General features: G+C 44.3%; 4 protein-coding genes and 1 pseudogene across 4 annotated transcripts; 3 read left to right on the forward strand and 2 right to left on the reverse strand.

Moving 5' to 3' along the window:
- The window catches only part of LOC115668574 (mitochondrial outer membrane protein porin of 34 kDa-like), an 88,582-nt pseudogene that overhangs the window by 8,594 nt on the left and 55,748 nt on the right, over nt 1-24,240 (reverse strand).
- Nucleotides 1,911-2,828, forward strand: LOC115670375 (ethylene-responsive transcription factor WRI1-like). The gene is made up of 3 exons (XM_056320319.1): nt 1,911-2,134; nt 2,242-2,324; nt 2,448-2,828. Exons 1-3 carry the CDS (start codon nt 1,911-1,913, stop codon nt 2,714-2,716), a joined length of 576 nt encoding a protein of 191 aa, XP_056176294.1. The 3' UTR covers nt 2,717-2,828.
- Nucleotides 2,848-3,877, forward strand: LOC130140648 (AP2-like ethylene-responsive transcription factor AIL5). The gene is made up of 2 exons (XM_056320574.1): nt 2,848-3,066; nt 3,191-3,877. The coding sequence occupies exons 1-2, from the start codon at nt 2,880-2,882 to the stop codon at nt 3,745-3,747; spliced, it is 744 nt and encodes a 247-aa protein (XP_056176549.1). The 5' UTR covers nt 2,848-2,879; the 3' UTR covers nt 3,748-3,877.
- LOC130140644 (uncharacterized) lies at nt 6,469-8,962 on the reverse strand. Its single transcript, XM_056320570.1, has one exon. The coding sequence runs from the start codon at nt 8,837-8,839 to the stop codon at nt 6,764-6,766; it is 2,076 nt and encodes a 691-aa protein (XP_056176545.1). The 5' UTR covers nt 8,840-8,962; the 3' UTR covers nt 6,469-6,763.
- LOC115670176 (plant cysteine oxidase 2) lies at nt 19,856-23,738 on the forward strand. Its single transcript, XM_030591385.2, has 5 exons — nt 19,856-20,308; nt 21,597-21,715; nt 21,816-21,978; nt 22,977-23,195; nt 23,310-23,738. The coding sequence occupies exons 1-5, from the start codon at nt 20,191-20,193 to the stop codon at nt 23,432-23,434; spliced, it is 744 nt and encodes a 247-aa protein (XP_030447245.2). The 5' UTR covers nt 19,856-20,190; the 3' UTR covers nt 23,435-23,738.

Here is a 24,240-nt window from a genome sequence, read left to right on the forward strand (position 1 = left end):
TCTTGGAAGTTCTTAGGGTGCATTTAGTTCGGTTTTTGCCAAAACCTTTCGAGACCTTAAAGGCTCTTGGGCAAATACAAATGGTATTTGGCAATTTTTTTAGAGAGTTTTGGGAAAATATAATTGCATTTCCAAATTCCATTAAAGACGTTTAGATTAAAACAGGTCCGGAGGTACTTTGAGCTTTGAACATTCCACAATGCAAATAGATTTTTTTATTCTTCCAATTTTGCCCTCACTATACTTTCGTAATAACACAAATGTTCTTAAAAACCCTAACGTTGCAAGCCACCGCTAGCTTTGCCTGAGGTCACGCGGCCCTCGACGGCTAAGTTTCGCCGGAAAGGTTTGGAATTTTTAAAAATAAAAATAAAAAGCTAGTAAAAGTCCTTTACGAAATGTAGTTTTTTCCTAACGATATTTTAATTAAAGTTGATTCCCAATGTGTTCTTAAATTACACTTCACCAAACATCATTTGCATTTCGGAAACTCATTTTCACCTAAAAGTCCTTCGTATCTTTCCAAAGGCTTTCCCCCAAAACCGAACTAAACGCACCGCACCCTCATTCCCTCCTCGATATATACACGGAAACATGATGTGAAAGAGGAGGAAGGAATCCACAGCGTTGGATGCCTGCTTGGGACGATTGAAATTTGATAAAATGGTCGGCATTCATGTCCAAAGTTTAATCAAGGATTGGAGAGAATGGTATGGAGGTTTATTCCCTAGAAAACACCGCCTCGAAGCTCCGTCTACACCATAACCTCCTTCCTCACCCACTTATTATTGCTATTATTATTACAAATTATTATTGTTATTAGTTGTCACATCATGCACTTCTTCAACTAACCAGACGAAACTTGGCCTAATTAATTATCACATAAATTGGACGACGAATCCAAAGAAAGAAGCTGGAGGGCAAGAAGAGAGTGCAACGATCAATTGGATCAGTTTGGAGATTGGTCTTGTGCTTGCAGGCACTTCTCTTTCCCTTTTCTTTTCTTTTCTTGTTTAAATTTGTCTCGATTGTTTTTCTATTCGTGTGTGCACCACGGAAAACTTGATACTCGAGGCGTTCTCGAGTGTTCTTCTCCCTCAGCTCGCGTGACGCGACACTATATTGTCTGATTTAATCTATGACCCTAACTCGTAGCGAAAGCGGATTGAAGACCAAGAATCCATGAGCTTGATCACAATGGAACAGCCAATGTTCTGTTGGGGCACATGAAACAGCTTGCGTCTTTCGGATCGGGGAGAGAAATTCAATCTTTTTGAGCCACCAAACAACACATTGACGTGGTCTATAAGCGAATCTCCAATTCAATACAACGAGTGTTTCGATCATATTCCTTCGCCGTCCTTCGAATCTTCAAGTATCTTGAAAAGGGTCACATAGTCATGCAAGTATTTCGTCGTCGGTCCAAAGTCGCAAAACTCGTAAAATTTATCATCTAGACTCAGTTTATTGTCAAAGCATTAGGCTCAAAACTAGTGTGGATGAACAGAAATCTTTACTCGAGACTCTGGTAGATTATGTCTATCTATGGGCCAAATCACACTATTGTACAGTGTATACCCACCGAATACAATCGTCTAAAGAAACTCTCATTACAATTTCAAACCCAATAAACCGTGGAATAATAAGATCCTCTGCCTCGGGCCGTCAGACATAGTAAAGACAAGTCCTGTCCTGCGTTGCTCCGTAGTAATAATCGCCAACCTCGTCTCATTCCAAAAACAGTTGTGACAACTAGAAGACAAACCGTGATTAAAGAAACGAATTAGGACCTCAACAATATATATATCTTGTCCATGGACTTGGTATTCTGGTCAAGCTAAGAGCACAGACAGGAAGAGGCCAGGAAGAAGAACAAGGGAGAACTGAAGCAAGCGAGAGAAATGGAAATGATGACGGTGAAAGCTGAAGAGAACACGGGGAGGCGCCGAGTTTACGTGGCGGTAGATGGCGAGGCGCCACGGCCGTGCCGCGTCAAGAGGCGCCGGAGAGGACCCCCGGCCCCTTTGGTTCCGCCCAGTTGCGACGACAGCCAGGCCCAGCAGCCGCAACAAGGGGACCAGATGTCTTCGGCCGCCGCTGTGAAGAGGAGTTCGAGATTTCGCGGCGTGAGCAGGTGCGGAGAGTGTCGAGACTTGAGAGTCTGTCGCCCAAAACGTTGAATACTCATTGAATCTTGAATCAACCATCTCTGATTCAAAATTTGTTCTGTGGACTCTACAGGCATAGATGGACTGGCAGATATGAAGCTCACCTGTGGGACAAGCTCTCCTGGAATGTGACCCAGAGAAAAAAAGGAAAGCAGGGTATGTTTCAAAACTTGCTCATTCACATGAATTCCTCATTATTCCTTTTTCAAGAATGCTAACGCTGTTTTGTCACGCTTGGTCGGACCGTTATTTGCTCCGGAACTAATTGGGGATGAACAGTTTACCTAGGTGCTTTTGATGAAGAAGAAGCCGCCGCGAGAGCATACGACTTAGCCGCGCTCAAGTATTGGGGGATATCGACTTTTACCAACTTCCCGGTACGCATGACTCGAGAAAAGAATCGATACCTTTCCCATGAAACTATGGGAGATAAAGCATCTCTTCTGAATAAGCCTATTAATCATCTGCAGATATCAGATTATGAGAATGAGATAGAGATAATGCACAGTATGACAAAGGAGGAATATCTGGCTTCATTGAGAAGGTGAGATCTAACTATCAAGCAAAGCAATAACCATCTCAATGACATTTGAGAATTAGCCTTCCCTGACTAACATCTTCCGGGTTATCTTTTCAACAGGAAAAGCAGCGGCTTCTCTAGAGGTGTATCGAAGTACAGAGGAGTGGCCAGGTGATAGCTCTATCAAATTTATGTTCTTGACACTTCACACCAGTCGTACAAATTCACTAGAAAAAGTTCACCATGAACCTAGAACAAGAAAAGAAATGCCTTTTAACTTGAACACGCACATGCTGTGCAGGCACCATCACAACGGCAGATGGGAAGCGAGGATCGGGAGAGTTTTTGGGAACAAGTACCTCTACCTCGGCACCTACAGTAAGCCACCTAACGATTTTTACACCGTTAGCAGCATAACGCCCTCGGCAATAAGCCGATTATTTTACCTGGTTCTGTCGATGCACTTTCCAGTTAGATTAAATGCAATGTTCTGCTTTGGCAGGCACTCAGGAGGAAGCAGCTCGTGCCTACGACATCGCAGCAATTGAGTACAGAGGGATCAATGCCGTCACCAACTTCGACTTGAGTACTTATATCAGATGGCTAAAGCCGGGAACGAACACCCCTAGTGCTGCACTTGAACACCTCAGTTCACTAGAACCTCAGATGGTTCCTTCGGCCCCCAATTTCGCTCCGCGAGAAGAGTCCGATAAATCTCTGTTGTTCAACGCCAATACTTTCACAGCAGACTACCTCGACTCTCCTCAAAAGCCAGATGTATTTGAAACTAAAGTCCCTCTTATCTCATGCAACAAGTCTTCTTCACCTACTGCGCTCAGCCTCCTCCTTCGATCATCGGTGTTCCAAGAATTGGTGCAGAAGAACACAGCGCTTTCCGAGGAGGACACCGACGGGGAAGAAACAAAGAACCAACCACAGTCGGGCAATGAAGATGAATTTACAGGAATTTTCTACGATGGAGAGGGTGATTTCCCATTCGATTGTTCTTCAAGCCAAGATATAGGTTTGCAACAAAGAGAGCTGCAGTTCATTTTGTGACCGGATACAGCAACGACGACATATCCTACAGATTTAACCCAATAACTGCAGGTTCCTTATTGCGCTTACAGTGGTGGAACATAATGTAAAGAAATTTTGTCCGGAAAAGGGATGTAAAGGTTTTCTTCAATGTCTAACAATAATTCATGGCTTAGCCTACCACGGACAACAATTTTTTCACTTGCGATGAGTAAGTTCATCAAATACCAGAGCTAGCACAGGACGCCATTGCAGAAAACAAAATTGGCTTGCCTAATGATAGTACAACTGCAGATGCCGCTCAATTTGGTCCCCAGTATATGTGCTTGAACGAGTAATCGTGACTAGTCTCATCGCCTATTTAAACAATCTCTTCCTATGCATCAGATAGTTCTACATATCCAATTCACAAGAAGAGACTCCAAAGTCAAACTACAGGGTAGATTGATTTTAGGGAAAAAACCACAAAAACCCCAAACTTTTCCACTTTGACACATTTACTCGACTTTTTTGTGAACCAAAACCAAACTTTGTTATTTGTGAACATTCTGATATACATTGTCATGGGCATTTTCGTCTTTTTAGCTTTTTCTTTTCTTTTACTTTTTTTTTCTTTCAAATGAGGGGGCCCTCGCCGCGTCGGCGAGGGCCGCCCTCGCCGAGATCCGACGAGGGCCGCCCTCGCTGGCCGGCGAGGCTCGCCCTCGCTCGCCCGGGCGAGGGCGAGCCCCGCCCGACGCCGGCGAGGCTCGCCTCGCCCGGGCGAGCGAGGGCGAGCCTCGCCGGCGGCCGGCGAGCCTCGCCCTCCTCGCCCAGCCGGGCGAGGCTACCCGACGCCGGCGAGCCTCGCCTCCCTCGCCCAGCGAGGCGAGGCTCGCCCGACGCGGCGGCGAGCCTCGCCCCGCCCGGGCGAGGAGGGCGAGGCCTGGCGAGGCTTGGGCGAGGAGGGCGAGTGGAGGGCGAGCCTCGCCGGCTGCCGGGCGAGCCTCGCCTCGCTCGCCCGGCGAGGGCGAGCCTCGCCTCCCCTCGCCCAGCCGTGGCGAGGCTCGCCGACGCCGGCGAGCCTCGCCCTCCTCACCCTCCTCGCCAGGCGGAGGCGAGCCTCGGCCGGCGTCGTGGCTCGCTCGCCTCGGGCGAGCGAGGGCGAGCCTCGCCGACGCCGGCGAGGGCCCCTTGGATCCGGCGAGGGCCCTCACGGAAAGAAAAAAAAAGTAAAAAGAAAAAGAAAAGGCTAAAAAGACGAAAATGCCCATGGACAATGTATATCGGGGTAAATGTGTCACAAATAACAAAGTTTGGGTTTTGACACAAAAAAAGTTCAGTAAATGTGTCAATGGAGAAAGTTTGGATTTTTTGGTTTTTTCCCGAGATTTTAATGTGATTCCATTACACTTTATCATGGAGGATCCTCTTCTGCTAGCTTTGTCATCACGCTCTTTACCTCATGTCCACAATCTCCACTTTCTTCTGCATACGGTCTTCAAAATATCTTCTGATACACAGACTGCCACTATAAACGTATACTGAAGCTCCATGAGAAAAGTAATTGTGCTTAAGAAGAAAGGTTAAGGATATCTCAAAAATGAGTTTCTCAACCCTTAAGAACCATCTCGTTTTTCCCTCCTCTGTATACAGAACTAATCCTCTGTTTGTCCATTCTGAGGTATGGCCAAGCAGATGGGTTAGGAGTATTTTGACATTAAAATTTAATTTCCCACATCAGAAGGAAGAGTAATTTCCTAGACCTTAATGAAATATTTGAACAACCCATCTCCAAATTAACGCCACTTGAGAAATCTTTGTACAGTAATCCTAATATTTGTTTTCTACTGGTCTCTAAACCCCAAACAAAGAATTGAATCATGAGTCTAGTTCTCAATTTGTGCATAAGCATGCTTCACTTATAGTTAGCAAAAGTTGGTTCTTCCACTTGTCTCAGATCTCTCAGTCTCGCTGGTTTTGATTTTCAACTCAGGAACAAGGGTAATTCCAAGTTGCCTGCACATCTAGGGGTTTTCATATTGGTTAGACAGGAGTTCCCTGATGAGCTGAAACCTCACTTTTTCAAATCAATTTAGCAGTGGAATGTTGATTTAACCTGAACCTTAAAGTTTCTTGCTTTTACTATATTGACACGGATACATGTCTCTCAGGTTGGAACATCAGTTCCCACTACATTTACACTCAATCCGTCATCACCTCATAAAGGATCTATCTAAGAGAATGGAGGCAATGATGTAGCACTCAGCACTCTTCATATTATGTTTAGGAAGCCTAAAAGGAGGAGGAAAAGACATAATCTTTTATGCAGAAAAGGAGAAACAGCACGTCTTTATCAGGAACATCACAAAATCATCACAAGGCATAAAATTCTGGACAGATCAAACAAGTTCAAGACGAGCGCAGTTGCATACTGTTCATTTCAAAATACCAACAGTGGAAACATGGGATAGATCATGCACGAAGATTTATATTTGGCTCGACTTCCTTTCAATGGGGCTGAGAACCAACATCCTCCTATGAAACTTGATCCAACTTAAGCTCACTTAGCATTTCAACAAACTAGCCGTTTTCATTCAAATAGCTGTCCTGGACAGGATGAAAAGCTGGTACAAAAGGAGTCGTTTCCAGCAGTAGTATTCAGGGACACTGTATACGAATTTCCTATTGCAAAAAGCATTAACATGATTGATGCCTCCAAGAATTCCAGATCAAACAACTCATGAAGATAGATTCGCATAATAAGGCGAAAACTAAAAGCAGTTTACATATAAAAAATAATTCAAGCTCAGCGGTTATGTTTACTGCAATTATCATCCGGCAAGTTACAATATATCAAGAACAACTGAAGCTTGCTATCAAAAAAAAAAAAAAAAGAACAGTTAAGTCTCAAATTAAGATGGAAGCTCAAACTAAATGCTCTACGAAAACTAAACCACTGGCTGCTGACCTCTCAAATTTGCTGTCACGCTGAAATACATGTGTTTGTATTGCTTCCGTTCTTTTTTACATGCCTGTCCTGCTTCTCCCAGTATCATCAAAACTGCTTTCTTTTATTCCTAAAGATCCTATCGCGTTTAGTCCAGACATAAAGGAAAGCAAACACACCCACCACAGAAATTGACATCGAACCCCACGGAAAAGGTGGATCCTTAAAGCAAACAAGAGATGCCTCAAGTTCTTGTGATGCATGATAAACAAGTGAGTGGATGCCATACAGATCGTGATCGGAGGACCTCAAGTAGTACAAAGCCATCTCGAAATCAAAATGCGACAATGCAGAAACAGCTTTGTCCAGCTTGTACTTGAACAAATTCCATCTTTGTATGAATTCGGCATGTCGATTAAATTTAAGAAGATTTCTGTCCCCGCCATGCGACATTATGGATTCAAGAACATCGATAGCACTAGTTATGCTGTAATTCAAAGATGTTAGGAGGACATTTCTCCGTGCTGCATCCTTTTGGACGAACGACAAAGACGAGATCTCCGAGAATGGCCCGAATGGTGTCTGCCCAACACTCCAAGTATAGTCCACCAGAGTGTTATTATGCCTCGAGCTCCATAACAGATGGGTAGGTGAAACTCCCCACATGCTCTGCAAGATAGAACCGACTAGAGGCCGCTCGAGATCCCTCGTCTGAGCAAAAACATGACGGCCATTGCAACTGTAATCACTCACCGTCTGTGTAATCTTCGTCCTCACTGCGATCACCATATCCTTAAAAGAAACAGATTGATGATACCGGTCAAGCAACAAGAGAGTGTTTATTTCCAAATCAAACACATAGACAGGAAGCACCCTGCCAAAATCCTCCTCAGGGAACCCTGCCAACCTCCTAAACTCGTCAGCCGAATCAGTCAATATCTGATGCAAACGCTTTGAGTCCAGGTACTCATTCACGATCAGAGTATAATTATCAAACAAGAACCTGGAAGTGTACGAATTCGTAGCTCTTGAAATCGCGAAAGAACAAATCGGGCAGTCCTTATAGTTCACCGAATACTCCTTAAAGCTCAAAGACTGATCACCCAGCAACAACCCGCCATCATTCACCTCATCCCTGAACACCCTCTCAATATTCTTCCAGTCCAAACCACTCGAATCCCTACTCTCCGAGCCATAAACATGTATAAACTGAACAATCAAGGAGTTCTCGAAAGGGACCGGAATTTGCAGAGAGGGCACAACGAGTACCTGGTATGCGCTCCAGACCAGAGATGCCAAGTCCGCGTGGAGCGCCTTGTGCGACTTGGGCCGACCGTGCAGCGCCGCGAGGGGATGGAACTCGCCCCGCGGCAAGACCCCGTCGCCGGACAACGCGGGCCCATAATCGACCGGCCCCGCCGCCAAATCGATCCAGACGTACCTCTCCCTCCCGGTCCAAATGCTCCCCAGGCATTTCGTGAACCCCGGGGAAGACTCCCCCGGCGTGTAGCCGTACGCGTACGGCTTCTCCTGCGTGCCAAGGTCGAGGAAATAGACGTAGACCCCCTCGACGGGCTTCTCCCTCTCGAAATCTTGCCGGATCAAGCCGTCGACGGCGGCGTGCGGGATCGAGAGGAGCGGGGAGCGGAGGGAGGAGGGGGACTTGGCGATCTCGGCGCGGAGGGCGTCGGAGAGGGAGGAGGAGAGGGAGGAAGGGGCATGGGAGACGTCGAGGTGGAGGGAGTGGCGGAGGGAGAGGCGGTGGGAGGGGCGGCCGCCGCCGGAGGGGGAGAAGGGGGCGATGACGTGGAAGTGGCCGGAGGGGAGTGAGGCGGAGAGGAAGGAGGAGAGGAGGGAGGAGGAGTCGGGAGGGAAGGAGGGGCCGACGAGGCGGACGTGGACGGGGACGGCGAGGGAGAGGGCGGAGAGGGCGTCGACGAGGCGGCTCAGGTGCCGGGGTTGCTGGCCGCCGCCGCCGGGGTAGGGCTGGACAGAGAGGGAGGACTTGAGGGACGAAGGGAGGGCGAGGAAGGAGTCGTTGGCGGCCTGCGGGTCGCGGCGGTACTGGTCGCTCAGGAAGGTGTCGAGGCCGACGATCGGGGCGGCGGAGGTCGCGGCGGCGGCGGCGGAGGAGATCGCGAGGAGCAGGAAGAGCCCTAGGGCCGCCGTGGCTCCGGGGGCCATCGGGAGGAGGACGAGGAGGCGGCGGCGGCGGCGGAGGAGTGGCTGTGCCTGTGAGTGAGTGCTGTCAGCGTGGGGAGATCGACGGCGGCGATCGGAGTGAAATGAGAGGAAGCTGGCGGACCCAGTTCTTCGTTTGGTCCGTCGCAGGGAGGGCGAGAAAACGGAGGTCAATGCCTCTTTTAAGCGCTTAAAGCCCAACCCAACCAAAGGGGGTCCAATTCAAGTCAAGGACTTGCATGAAAGTCACAAAAGTGCCATGAAAGTCATTTTTAGGATTGTTACCCTAGTGTTATTTGGCATGGCATCCTAAATAGAATGACCCTACATAAAATGTACATTCATCTGATTGCCGGAGAAGTTATATCGTATCGAATCGATCCGTCTTTTACGCGATTCATCTTGAAACATGTATCGGGTGGCAAGGTTTCAGAATATATCTCTCCATTCGCCAAATATGGAATTTCTCGATATGCTACCGAATTTATCCTGGCTCGTATGATGTGTCCGAAATTCCTCATCCTATATTTTTAGAGAAATGGTGATTATAATTCAGTACGGAGTAATCAGACTACCGGTGTATGACCTATGGAGGAAAGAGTAAAAAGAGAGTGGCATTAATGGAATCTCTACCACATATAGATTGTAGCCACCATGGTTTTTGGACTCTAATAGATATATATACACACATATATGTACGGGCCGATAAAATACCCTCATCCCTCCTCCCTTTGTATTTGTTGAAGTGGCACTAGCTAGATGTTATATCAATTTCGCGTGTCAATATTTGCCTTGTAAACATTTAGAAGCCGTGGAATGATCAAAGCTATTAAATGTCAGACAATGGAAGGTCTTGATTAAACAATTTAAACTTTAAATTAAAGAGCTCGATAACACATGAGAAAAAGTTAGAAACTGCTTTTCCATGAGCTCTTATTACTATCAATGTAGAACCAGTAGAGATTCGATATGATTGCATCACGATAAGGAATCCTCTTAAATGGGGAATGCAACTATCGAGATTGCCGCCAATGAGATGAAGCAAGCTCGGGAGGTGGGTAGAAGGGAAGGAGTGGCTTGAGTCTACTCAGTAGCACTTTTGTAATTGTATGATCGTTTCTTGAAATACCTGCTTATCCCACGTATGCTTTCGGAGACCCCTATTGAATCAATCACTTAGTTATGATTGCAGCCGACAAGGGAGAGCTTTCCTATATTCTCCGTTACTTGAATGGATAAGGCCTATCTTATAGATTGAATATGCGCAAAAAGTAAAAGTTAGAAAACTCAAAATGCACTTAGCCAACGAAGAATCCAAGTCTTTGGTGATAACTAGTAATGGCCACGGGCCGGTTTTGGCTCGAAACCGGCCCAGTCAAACCCGGGATCGGCCCGTTGACCGGGCCCGCAGTTCGGAACCGGAACCGGCCCGTGACCTACGGGCCCGGTTTCGGTTCCAATAATTTTAGAACCGGCCCGGAACCGCCGGTTCCAAAAAAAAAAAAAAATTGCTGCTGCCGTGCGTGGTGAGAAAATCATTTTAGACTTTTTAGTCCCCCCCCTCTCTCTCTCTCTCTCTCTCACGTGCTCTGCTGCTCTGCATCTTCTTCTTCTCCTTCTCCTTCTTCTTCTTCTCCTTCGCTCGCTGCTCGCCCCTGTTTTCCCAGATCTAACCCCCGCCGTCGCCCCCACCCATGGCCGCAGCCGCCGCCTCCTCCTTCGCCTTCGCTACCCTGCGCCTCCTCCCCTTTTCTCCTCCGCCCGCCCCCCGTCTCCCCAGATCTAACCCCCGCCGCCGCCGCCGCCCCCCATGGCCGCAGCTGCCGACGCCGACGCCCCCTCCTTCTCCCCTCCTCCTGACCCCGGAGGAGGAGGACCCCCCGCTCCTCCTCCTCCCCGTCCCCGTCCCCGTCCCCCTTCCCCTCCCGGCCCCCTCCTTCTCCCCCTCGCCGCCACCCCCGTCTCCCGCTTCGTCTCCTCGCCGCCTTGAACGCCGCCTCCGCCACCGTGGCCAAGGCCGCGAAGCCCGAGCGACGACCGACGGAGGACCATGCCTGCAATTTTTATTTTATAATTATTTTATTAATTTTTAAATAAGGAACCTAGGAACCGGACTCGGCACCTCGAACCGTCGGGTTCGACCGAATCGAACCGCCCTTGCGGTTTCGGTTGCCGGTTCATACGTGACCACGAACCAGAACCGGCGGTTCCTGAACCGTGGCCATGACTAGTGATAACAATAACAACTACAAAGAATCAACTCCGACCTTGGGCCTGGTTAGACCCAATCAATGGCATTAGACATCATTTCAAGACCAACTACTAGAATCCACGAAGAGCCCACTTGTAAAGATGGGCTTCACTCATTGATGCAAAATGTCTCCCTCCAAAGGCCCATTTCATCTCTTCCTCGATCTTCCTTTCTTTCATTCTTCCTTTTTTCCCTCTTAAAGACTTACTCCACAATATTTACTCTTTTCCTAGCCCCAAAAAAAAAAAGGGAAAATTCCAATTTAGGGTCTAAAGTGGGGTCATTTTCTCAAAATGGGGTCCCAAGCGGACTTAGTGCCAAATTGGTACCCAAAGTCCCAAAAAGTATCAAATAAAGTGCCGGGTCGTCGGCGCCAAAATACTGTACGGCCGCGATCTAGCAGATCGTTCGACAAACGTAACGGTGTTTTTATATTTTTTTTTTCCTTTTTTCTGTTTTTTTATTTTCCTTTTCCTCTTTTTTTTTTCTCCTTTCCCTCCGCCGGCCATTGCCGGGGCCGGCGGAGGTCGCTGGCCTCAGGCGGAGGCGGCCCTGGCCGGCGAGGGCGACCCAGGGCCGGGCGAGGGCGACCGTCGCCAGATCCGGCAAGAGCATCCCTCGCCGGATCTGGTGAGGGTCGCCTCACGCCCTCCCTCCCAGCCTGTGCGAGGCGGCCTCGCCCGACGCCGGGCGAGGGCGACCCAGTGGCCTGGCGAGGCCAGGCGGGCGAGGCCGTCCCTCACTGGCCGGGCGGCGTAGGGTCGCCCGCCCGGGCTGGGACGAGCGAGGCGACCCTCGCTAGATCCCGGCGAAGGATGCCTCGCCGGATCGGGCGAGGGTCGCCCTTGCCCGCCCGGCCTGTGCGAGGCGACCCTCGCCCCGCCCAGCCCGTGCAGAGGCGGCCTCGCCCAACGCCAGCGAGGGCGACCCTCGCCCGGCCCTGGGTCGCCCTCGCCGGCCAGGGCCGCCTCCGCCTGAGGCCAGCGACCTCCGCCGGCCCCGACAATGGCCGGCGGAGGGAAAGGAGAAAAAAAAAGAGGAAAAGGAAAAGAAAAAACAGAAAAAAGGAAAAAAATATAAAAATACTGTTCTGTCACGAATAGCCATGCGGATCGCCGGCCGGCGGGTATTTTGGCCGGCCGGCGACCCAGACCCTTATTTGATACTTTTTGGGGATTTTGGGTACCAATTTGGCACTAAGTCCACTTGGGACCCCATTTTGAGAAAATGGCCTCACTTTGGACCTCAAATTGGAATTTTCCCAAAAAAAAAAAACAAAATGTTCAATTTTTCGTCCATGTAATTTCACGCATTTTCTAATCAAATTTATGTCATTGTGACGGTCGCATTAGCTGAATATGGTCGGATTTGGTCTCGTAGGGACATGATTAGAAATTCGTTGAAAATCAAAGGACTTGATTAGATAAATTGAAAGTATGGAGACTTGATTCAAGAATTCATGAAGATACAGGGATGGAAAGCATAATTTCTCTCAAAAGAATAATATAATTTGCAGCTCTATGGGCCAAAAAATAAGAAGAAGAAAATATCCGACTCTTCCACGTCGGGATGAAAAGAGTTGTCGAAACATATTAATGTGCACGATAAGTCTAATACTATCTATTCTTCTTCTTTTTTGTCGAAAACACGACAATTTATTCAAAGCGAGTTGATGCATACCAGAACGGTTCAAATTCAATTAACATGATTTTCTCAAAGTTAATTGAATTTGACCCGGTTCGCATCAACGCATTGGTGTTCATGAATTCGCCGTCCTTGTTGAAACGAGAAGATGGGCAGGTTCATATATTTGTCATGATTGTGGTACGATGATTTCCAATCTCCTAAAACCTTTCACATTAATCATGTGGCATCAATGATATGATAGTACCTTAAAGAGGTCGAAGCTAGAGATCTTCTTGAGAATCTGTGCGAGGAGGGTGAGAATGGCGTCATTCTCTTCCTCCAAAGCACCGCATGTGATGATCCATAGTTAATCCCCGCAAAACGACAAGGGACAACTTTTCATTAATTTTGGGATTTCTAGGCTTCATTGATTGCTTGCATTCATGCATGTACGCGCACCCCATTCAATATGGTACTCATTTTTCTTTGAAAAAGAAAATTGAAAGCTTTTTGTTTGGGACTCTGAAAAACGGATCTCCAAATCGCGGCAGTATAAAAGAATTTAAAGGATTTACGATCAGCGGGTGAAATTTACTGACACTTCCATCAAATGTCTAGCGTATATTCGTACGAACGTGGATTATAAGATTTGTTGGCATCTTCGTTCAACTGTCAAGACTGATTTGCATTATAAAAATCACTCACGTTTCCATTCTTTTGTCGCACCTCATTCATGCATCGTGCATTATACACCACCAAAAGCTTTTGTTTTTCATAAGCTTGGAGTATCTCCATTCATCTGAGTTTTATGACATGCACATAAGTGGTCAAGGGTCAATGCATTGCTTAAAAATAGAAAAATGGCAATAAGCCCAGTCCAGGGCCATCTAAAAAGCCCGAACCAACCAAATCCGACCAAACCCAAAGTTTCAGGTTGGTTCTTGTCCGGTTCGGGTAATGACTTAAAATCCGGTTATTGTTATGGTTTCGATTTTGTTCGGGTTACAAACTCGAAGGACTCGAATCAAACCGAAACATGTAAGTTTGTTCAAACCCTAATTGCTCCGCCGGATTGTCATCACTCTCCTTTGTGATTGAAGCCCTGGCCCCATCGATCTTGGATCCATCTCTTTCTTGGTGTCTTTGTCCGATAGAGCCAAGTGTCCATTTGCTTTATTCAGTTCTACTCGGTTCAGTTCCGCTCACACTACTATATCTCCACCTTCTTCTCGTCAAATTTCTTTCTTTCTTGCTTTCGTTCGAACAATCCGTCTCGGAGATCGATACCTGATGGGTTAAAATTCAGGGATTATTCGTCTCATTATCCCTCCTATTTCAAAAACCAATTTTGAATTCCGCACACTCTTAGAGGTGGCATATGCAGACACGAGTTTGGCTCCCAAATAAGCATTTGAGCAAAGCCATTGATGAGAGCTTGAGCATGGGACTATCGGGTCGGTCTCAGAGACCCTACTTGGACTGACCTAACAATTCGGGTTATATGAGTTACGGGTCTCGACTTGAGTCGGGTGTCATGGAAAACTGACTCGAATTAGATACATCAACACCCCTGCCCACATCGATACCGAGGAGCCACTTGCACATGCATGCCTAAGATGCTATGTTTCCTCCTCCTCCTTTCTCTTTTCCGCAACCCGAACTGAAATATGAACCGAAAAAACACACGGAAGCCCTCGAAATTGGTCTCGAGCGGGTATCTCGAGTGACATTTCGTTAGGTCCACCGCCGATGCAAAAGAAATTTTACACCCGAGCATCGTCGTATTCGCAGAACTCGAGCTCGTTACCAAATTTATCTACTAAAGTCTAGTCCTCTAGCGGTACTTGTGTAGATCGTTGTGGGTGGGGGGGAGGGCCGGCCTCTTGAACTCCCCGTACCGTAGCCATGCCGTATGGACGACGTCGCGCTTACGAAATTAATCCACACCGTTTACTTCTTCAAATGCAGCAAACTCCAAAACCGATTGCACCCACAGTTACGTCCCCTTTTTTCCCCTGTTTCTCCATTTGTCCTTCTAGTTTTCTTCTTCTGCCATGCAGTTTGCGCACGCTCGTCCCTTCATATTTTGCCGGGTCAAGACGACACCTCACGTAATCATCGCCGCAAAAAACACCCCACCCCCCCTCCTCCTCTTCGATCGCCAACCACTCCCTTTCGAAATATGGCACCAAGGCCTAAGGATTGGGTTAGGTTCTCCATTACTAAGTTAATTGAAAGGTGTTAACAATTAGTCCTAAACTCCACCAAGTTGGGTATTATCTTAACCTTTTCTAGGTGTACTTTGCTCAACAAAAAAGATGCCACACCACCTCGCAAGGGTCACGAGACGAAATGATGAGCACGCGTTGTATTTTCAGCGGCGGACCAGATTTGAAAACCCTGAAATGGCGTACCCTCGTCTTTAAAACTGTGTGTTCTTACGATAAAAAAAAAAAAAACAATTCGCCAACCACTTATTCGTTCTTTCGGGCTACACGAAAAAGTTCATATTGCGATTTATTTTCCATGGTTTGAAGTACATTAAGAATTTAATTTACCGGACGTCAAAATAACACAAATACTAATCACGCAGCCTTTTTCTACCTACGGGTTTTTGACACTTACCATCTCTTCATGAAGGTGAGGTAATACTACTGAACTTTCTTAATACGATGAGAAGGAATGACCAAGATTGAAAAATCGACAACATAATATTTTGTATAAAGTTGTTGAATTTAAGGATGCCATTCAATCGATCTTTGAAATTTTAGTGTAAATAGTAGTAATTTTTTTAAAAATTTGTAATTGCTAGGCGATGCAGTTAACTAAATGTCGAGGCGATTAGAACATCAAATCTTTGCTAGTCGGGGTCATGCATGCTTCGATGTAGTCGGATGAGTTTTTAAGAGATGCTTTTGAGTATGACGCTGGTTGGCTGCTCACCTATGTCGATAACTCGAATCCAACTAGTTTGAAACGATTCGAGCTCTTTCAATTTGTTCAAAGTCTAGGAATTTTGCTAGCATAATAGTTTTTGGGCTGCTGTGAGAGTAACGACATATTATGAGTCGTAAATTCTTGAAAGAAGGAACCCGACAACAATATTTAATTATTTTTTTTTGTTTTTTTATGGCCAAGAATAGACTAATAATCTCGCGGTGGATTAAGTATAGTCATATGAGCATTTTTCTTTCAATAGTGATGTTTCAACTAATTTTGGCACGAGAAAGTAAATAGATTTTACCAGTCCTATCAAAAGTAGATATTATACTAAAAAACCAGGGGATTTGAGAAAACATTTTGTTCATGGCATGAACCTAAGTGATTATACCAAGTTATATACGGTTAATACCATGAAAAAATCTTAAACCGATACACTTGTGATAAATTTATCAAAAAAAATCCCAAACTGATATGCCTGTAACAAATTTACCCTCCGTTAGTTTCCGTTAAATTTTCTTGTTAAATTGCTGAGTTGAATGACACGTGACAGTTGACGGGTATACTATTTTGGGATTTTATCCACCGTTTGTCACATGTGTAGTAGTTTGGGATTTTTTGTGGTATTAATCCAATTTTATGAAAATCAACGGAAAGTAAATTTGTCACAAATATACCAGTTTAGGAGTTTTGGTGGTCAAAAAATTAGTTTTGGGTAAATTTGTTACAGGTGTATTAGTTTGGGGGTTTTTTGTAGTAAAAAAATTAGTTTAAGGTAAATTTATCACATTTGTACAAATTTAGGATTTTTCGTGGTATTAACCAATCGAATTTGAAATCTTGAGCTTCTCCATATATGAAAATATATATAGTCGCCTAACTTGCTCTACTAAACTTAAAGAAGTGAAGCTAGGTGATACTTGATACTGTTATACAGAGAATAGAGGGAGGGGATAATTATCCAAAAAGTCATAAACCTATTATATGGTGGTCAATTCGGCTATCGTCAAATTAGTCATATACTTTTTAACGATTTGCCAATTTTTTTTTCTTTCTTTCCTTTTATTTTCCTTTTGCCTAGGGCCGGTACTCAGCGAAAGAAAAAGAATAGGAAAAAAAAAAGAAAAAGGAAACAAAAAAAGAAAATTTCAGAAATATTTTAATAATTAATGAAAAATTTATCTGTACGTTACGTAGGATAGAATGCGTTGACTGAACCGCCCCGTTAGCGATTATTTGGCTAGAATAATTACATTAGCAAATTGTTAAAAATGTTTAAAACAAAATCGACACAATTGAAAGATTTAAGATTGAATTGGCCTCCATACAAAAGGTTTATGACTTTTTGGACAATTTTCTTGAGAATAGAAATAGGTTCTGTAATTATTCTTTTCCCATGCATGCTTCTAATCAATAATGGAATGATTGTTCTTTTCCTAAACTTAGAGAGAGAGAAAGGGATAGAAAGAGGTTGCCCATCCAATGCTCGTGCCCTCGCCAGGGCACAAGCACCGGCAAGGGCCGACAACCATTGCCTGACCGTTGGGCCCTCCCCCTCTCTCTCTCTCTCCCTAATCCCACATGATAATTCTTTTCTTTACCAAAAAAAAAAAAAAAGTCCTAAAACTTATCAAGAAAGTACAATTAAGTCCTAAAACTTGCAAAAAGTACAATCAAGTCCTAAAACTTGTCAAATCGGTGCAATCAAGTCCTTCTGTTAACTCCATCCAACTTGATCTACGAAAAATGCTAACGTGATTTTTTTAAATATTTTTTCTCTTCGACGTGGCAATGACATCAGGAGATAATATTAATTTTTTAAATCTAATTTAAATAAAAGTTATATTAAAAATCAGATTTGGGACCAAAATGACGTCGTTTCAGCCTTATGTTTCATGTTTTAGCCAAGTTATCGTCACGTAGGAGATAGAAAATATTTTAAAAAAAAGTAACGTCAGCATTTTTCATTAACTAAGTTAAACGGAGTTAATGGAAAAACTCGATCGCACTAATTTGACAAGTTGTAAGGCTTGATTACAGTTTTTGTAAGTTTTAGCACTCGATTACACTTTCTTGTCAAGTTTTAGGACTTCCGTGCACATACACTTCATTTTCAATTAGGCGACGCAGTTGATTTAAATAAAAAAAAAACAGCAAAACATCTGTCGCATTTGGCAAGGAAGAAAAAAACAAATACGAATACAACAAAATTGGGGAAGAATATATTGAATCTCATCACGTTGTTTTCCAAATTGTCTTGTACCAAGATATTTTTTAACAGGAGCTGGGCTAAAGAAAGTCGAAATGCAGCGGCCCACGTGCTAGTATGTTGTAACGACCCTCGAATTAACGATTTTTTAATATCCCACTAAGTACGAAATCGATTGGCAACTCCTTTGATTAAATTACTGTTTCCTAAACTCCAGATCCTCTGCTCGATGCGCTTGCCAAAAATTAATATTATCTCCCGATCACGAGGGTCGAATCGCGGTCCTCAAGATTATCTCTTGCGAAAAACGAAAAAGAGAGAGAAAAATAAAGAAATTGAGAAAGGATTAATTGAACACGCGAAATTTTGTGGGACCGCTCTCGCTGTAGTTAGATTTGAGTTCTCGAATTTTTTTTCTTGTTTCGATACGATCAGGTCACTAACTTGCTTTATTAGCAATTGAGTGCTTCCATTAATTGTTAATTTAGTTGACACAGTAAAAGAATTATCATGTGGGATTAGGGAGAGAGAGAGAGAGGGGGAGGGCCCAACGGTCAGGCAATGGTTGTCGGCCCTTGCCGGTGCTTGTGCCCTGGCGAGGGCACGAGCATTGGATGGGCAACCTCTTTCTATCCCTTTCTCTCTATGTACTTTTCTTCTTTCGAATAGCTAATGTTGCATGCCATCATATTCACGTGGCAATTTGAGCGTCGCCTTAATTAGCAAACCGTTGCATTCGGCGAAATTGTTGGAATTGCTAGTTACAAATGAAAAAAGAGGGTGATCGCACGATTCTAAGTGAATTTAAGGACTCGATTGCATGATTCGAGCGAATTAGATGGTCGATTTCATCGATAAAAAAAAAAGTATTCTATGGCCCAATTTATGCACATATGGCTAGAGGTAGTTGCCAAAAAGTGGTATTGAGTGGGGCTCAAGAATAGAATTCATGCTAGAAATTAAGAGCCTGGCTACTAGCTCAGGACAAACACTCCACCTTGTTTAACTTAGCCATTAGGTCAATAAAATTATGGTAATCTTGGAAGGGTAAGAAGATCTTCCATAACCCAACACACATTCACTGTTAAACATGCAAATTAGGGTTTCAACAATCACCTTTTACCAAGTAATCAATTCTTTCCTAATTTCCACCAAATATTATTGTCATTAAATCCACCTCCGTTACCAAAAGTATGCTTATTTCCACATCGGGGTTCGGTGAACCGACCACCTAGTTATCATCTTATCTGTGAATCTGATGTGGACCTCATTTTCAAATGTCCACCTCACTGCATCCCGGTCGATGAAGTTGATATAGATCTCGTTTTCAAATGTCGAGCTGGCGAGGAATGTTGGCCGGCTCAATTGCCATATTAGCGGGCATTTCGCATTTATGTGGGCACGATATTTGCCTTCGTAAGAAATTGGACTAACTTCCTTAAGATTCGCGTTTTTGAAATAGCAAATCGACCTGTCTAGAAAGTCATAGAAAACTCCGAACTTATAAAAATCAAAATGATTGGGGGGGCAGCAAAAAGCATTAAGAGGAATAAAATAGAAGGAAGGAAAGGATGAAGAGAGAAGCAAAAAAAAAAAAAAACAGAGAGATTGACCAGACAAAAAATCCGCCATTTGAACAGCCCACAGGAAAGCCAAAGCAATGGCCCCTGGTTTTGGCTCCCCCGTCTCCACTAATCCTGCTCTCTGCTTCTCTCCCTCTCTGTTTCGACCCCTCTTTAAATCCCCCTCAAATCCCTCGGTCGCCATCATTTTGCAACTAGGTGCACGCCCCTTTCGCATCTCTCGTTGAGGTGCACCGTTTCCCGCATCTGCTGTTCTCGTTTCCCTCCCGAATTGGACGACTTATACCCTGACAAAGTCACTTCCGTTGTACTTTCTGTCCCTCACCCTCCCCCCTGTTCTCTCCCCTGTTCTTTGCTCGTGTAAATTCAGATCCTTCCTTCAATGCCCGCGTCGAGATTTTTTCTCATTTTTTGAAGCTTCTTGCATTGTGCCCTTCTTCTTTGAGCCTGCTTGTGCTGCTCCATTGGATCAAGTAACTGTAACATAACCAAACCGTCGGCAAACTATGGCGATTCTGCAGAAACCCACAATCTGTTTTGCTTCACTTTTCGTTTTGTTTTGATTTGGGGAGGGTGTTTGACCGATGCACATGTAGAGAATCCGGTAGCATTGGATTTTGGTGAATGGGGGGTTACCACGACACTTGGTGATCGAAAAGTTGAGGAGTGTTGCGAATTGACTGACACCACGACTACGAATAGCAAGTCCAAGAAGAACCGGCGGCGTCAGAGGAAGGCAGTGGGGATGCCGGAGACGTCGCCGGTTCAGCGGCTATTCAACACGTGCAAGGAGGTATTCGCCGCGTGCGGGCCTGATATCGTGCCTCGGCCGGAGGATGTCGAGCGTATCAAGGCTGCTTTAGGTACGTATAGTAGTGGATAATGGCCACGTTGCTTTCGGGATTTGGAGTATGATTGCACAGGGTGATGCGATCAGGGAATTTGGATATTGTTCATTTTTAGCTTCATCCAGGTGTTTTATGGGGGATAACCAAAATGGGCATGCTTTGGCTTTGACAAGTGATGTTTTTATTGCTTTATATTGGATATATCACGATGAATGTATCCTAAATATGATGAATATCTTTTGCTTATGATGGTTGTCTCAAGTCATGTGAAATCAATAGCCATTCAATTATAGCACAAGACTTCAAACAATACAGCTAGAATGATGTTCTCTTTCTCCCCCTTGCATGAGAAACTGTTATTTCGCGTGGGTTGGGTCTCATGCCTTGTACTTGTAAGTACCCATGATGTCCTAACTACTGCAAAGTTCCTTTTGGGGGTTTGTGAGGGGAGGGGACTCCGTACAAACTCGTTTTATGGTATGATCGATGTGGTGGACATAATCAATGACTGTATAGGAAATGTAGGAATGTTTGTGTCCTTTTATAGGATTCCCTACATGGGGGTTACACTGTTACTTGATGACTGATTTGTGGTTGGTGTCGTTTGGTATAGGGAGTTTGGACTATAATTTATCCATTGGCTACTTGCACATCGGCACAGATAGTTTATTAAATGCTTGATGTCGGGCCAAAGTTATGTTTTTGAACAATACTGCAAGTGCCATCTTGTGTTTACTGTGCTGGAAGCAAGTTGATATTCTTAATTCTATTCTTTTCTTCTTTGTATAGAGATGAAATCATGGTCCGTTATCCTATGGTTTGACTCTGCATCAAGTTGCCAACTTTTGACAGCAATACAGTTTAATGATTTTGAACAGTGGCTTTGCATTTCGCTTAGCTCTATGGTCTCGCAGCGCCCTACCAATGAACAAGCGGCAAATATACACACAAGACTCAACCATCGAGAACTTTAGTGTATAGTTCTCAGTTGTCATTGATGGAAGAATGTCTATTCTTCTGTGCTTTTACCCTTTTTTACAAAAAAACTGATAAGCTCAGTTGCAACTGTTCGCATCAAAGTCGCAAGATTTGTGAACGTGGTGTTGTTCAAAGTGAATTATTTTCTTGGCTGAAAAAAAGTTAGATGTGTGATCTTACTTTCATCCATTTCATAGACATTCGTGGTAGTCACCGTTGTTTGTTTCCGTGAATGCTTCTAAGTCATGATTCATTAGTGCGCAGTTTGTGCTAGCAACTTATCTCAGCTAGATCCTCATGAGTTTCTGTAATTGATTTTTGGCAGATGACATGAGACTGGAGGATGTGGGCCTTAACCCTGACACGCCATACTGTCACATAATGGCACCAGAAAGGTTGCCAATCATAGCACGTCTGCGTCTCCACGAATGCGATAAATTTTCGGTACGTTGGCTTCTTCTTAAGCCCACCTAAATGATGATGCCAAACCAAATTATATGGTTTTATCCATGCTAATGGAACAGTTATTATTTACTTCATGCAGATAGTGATCTTCTGCTTGCCAGCATCCAGTGCGATTCCTCTACATAACCACCCTGGAATGACGGTTTTTAGCAAGCTTTTATTTGGAACGATGCACATCAAATCATACGATTGGATGGTTGATCGCTCCAGCGGCACATCAGCTGTTCTGGGTAATCCTCAAAGTAAGTCGCTTTTATAAAATCTGCTCCTGCATTTTCAATGAAGACAACCTAAATTGGGGTGTTAGAAGTAGGCGAATAGTTATCATGAATGCGGAGATGTGTATGAAAAATTTAATACATTTGAAGAGGAAAATAAATGAGGAGCACAAGAGTTTTAAACAAAGCAAAGATATACCTCGATTTGCCGGTGTGTAGTCATTTTATGCAGTTGTATCTCTTGAAATCAAATCATAACGTTCAAACTAGTGCTGCTGATCTAGTGAAATGAGTGTTCATTTTTCTTTTCTTCTCCTCTGTAAAGAAGAAGGTAAGAGCGCCGAAAATATCACTTAGTTGGATTAGGCTTAGTTTGTTGTTATTGTTTGTTGAGCAAAAAAGTTAAGAGTGCTAAAAAACTTGTCATTTTGACGATTAGTGCAGAACGTGCATCACTTTTGGCTTGTTGGCTAGAAGAAGTTAGCTAGAAATTTACTTTGGTTTTTGATGACACAACCTCGATTGTTACTTTTTCAAAGGGTCATATGGAATACTATGCATTTGAATAACTATCGTATATTAGGAGCTGATATGGTGGACTCTTATCGAGTATTCGATATAGCTCTTGCTCACTTACAATCTGCTACATTACCTTGTGAGGCGCATTGCTTTGTGAACTAGTCTCAGTGTACTCTATCCATTAAGACTTCTCTATCTGAAACGAGTAATTATTGTCGATCGTGAAGATCATGCATTAGAGAGGCAGGACAACTATATAAAACATGTCAAATGACAAATCTTTAGTCTGGAAGTACTGTCCAGAAAGTGCAATTTAGCAAGAGGCGGTAACTGAGGATGTTACACTCCACTTCTTACAACAAAAGGCTCTCTTGCGCAATTGAAGGTTTTTTTTTTTTTGCCTTGTCTAGGCACACAGCTTGCTTTGATTAGCGGCTCTTTAGATGTGAGACACGGGCTGTTTGTGCCTATGTGAAGCAAATCTTGAATTTCTCTTCATGCAGTCCAGCCTTTTGGGGTGCGCATGGCTAAGGTCAAGGTTAATTCTGAATTTACCGCTTCGTGTGAAACGTCCATACTTTATCCAGCCAACGGAGGCAACATGCACCGCTTTACCGCGGTGACAGCTTGTGCAGTTCTCGATGTATTAAGCCCACCGTACTCCGACCCGGAAGGCCGACATTGTACCTACTACCGCGATTTCCCGTTCACCAGCTTCTCAGGTTTCCACGCCAAAACCTTATCTCCCCCTTTTCCTTTTATTTAAATCCCCTTGATTCTTTTTACAGTTTTATCCGAAGTTACTTCAAAGAAGAAGTTGCCTTTTGAAAATGCAGTTGATGGAGCATCATCAGTGCCTGAAGAGGAGAGAGAAGATTATGCATGGCTTCAAGAGATACAAGAGGATTTTACCGTGGTTGGAGTTCCTTACACAGGCCCAATAATAACAACGGACAATTAAATCGGACACTAACCTTGGCTTGGGCAGATCTTCTCTCATGTCAGACATTCCTGCGGCTAAATCTTTGCAGCCATTCAGCTTTTGGTCTTTTTTTAAATGCTTTTTTTTGTCTCTCCCTCTCCCTCCCTCCCTTTTCTTCTTTTTGTGGGACATGAGGCACTAGTGGGCCTTTTTGGGTTTCAAAGTTAGATGTACATACTCCAAAGGAAAAATTAGAGGCAAAAGGAAGTCTTTTAAAATTTGGTGGAGTAATTTTGGATGTTGAACGCAAAGAAATGCTATAAAAGGTTCAGTCTTTTTCCTCCTTGTGACTGGTCTCTTTAATGTCGTTCTGGCTTTTATTGTCATTTCATTGTTGGTTTTTGAGTTGTCAAACTCGTTAATGCCTTGACCAAACTTTCCTAGGTAAGGTATAGATGCACCAGAACCTGAAGCAAGTCAATTCTTGAACTTATCTTTGATCTCCTTTTCTTTTTCTGAACCAACAAAGGAAAAGGTAACGACGTTTGTTATTTTTATTTTCTTTGGCTGAGGGATTGGTGATTTGATTTTGGTAGTGGTAGACTGGGCATGTTGAAAATTTACTCCACAAAGTTGTGTGGTTTCTTGGGGACAAACAAGCATCTGGGATGGAGAATTTTGTAGAGTAAAGAAGATTAGGTTTATACTAAAAAGGCCAATTCCTTGTGATTGATAGGATCGAAAATCTTTTGCACTTGTGTTTTGGGTCTATAAACTGGGGAACAGGCCTTGAAAAAGTTGCTTGAGATGGCATCTACTTGGCCAAAAAAAAAGAGAAGACCTTC

This window comes from Syzygium oleosum, unplaced genomic scaffold (assembly GCF_021117445.2).
Source record: "Syzygium oleosum isolate NSW1041296 unplaced genomic scaffold, Sole_v2.1 Sole_v2.20, whole genome shotgun sequence".
Lineage (NCBI taxonomy): Eukaryota > Viridiplantae > Streptophyta > Magnoliopsida > Myrtales > Myrtaceae > Syzygium > Syzygium oleosum.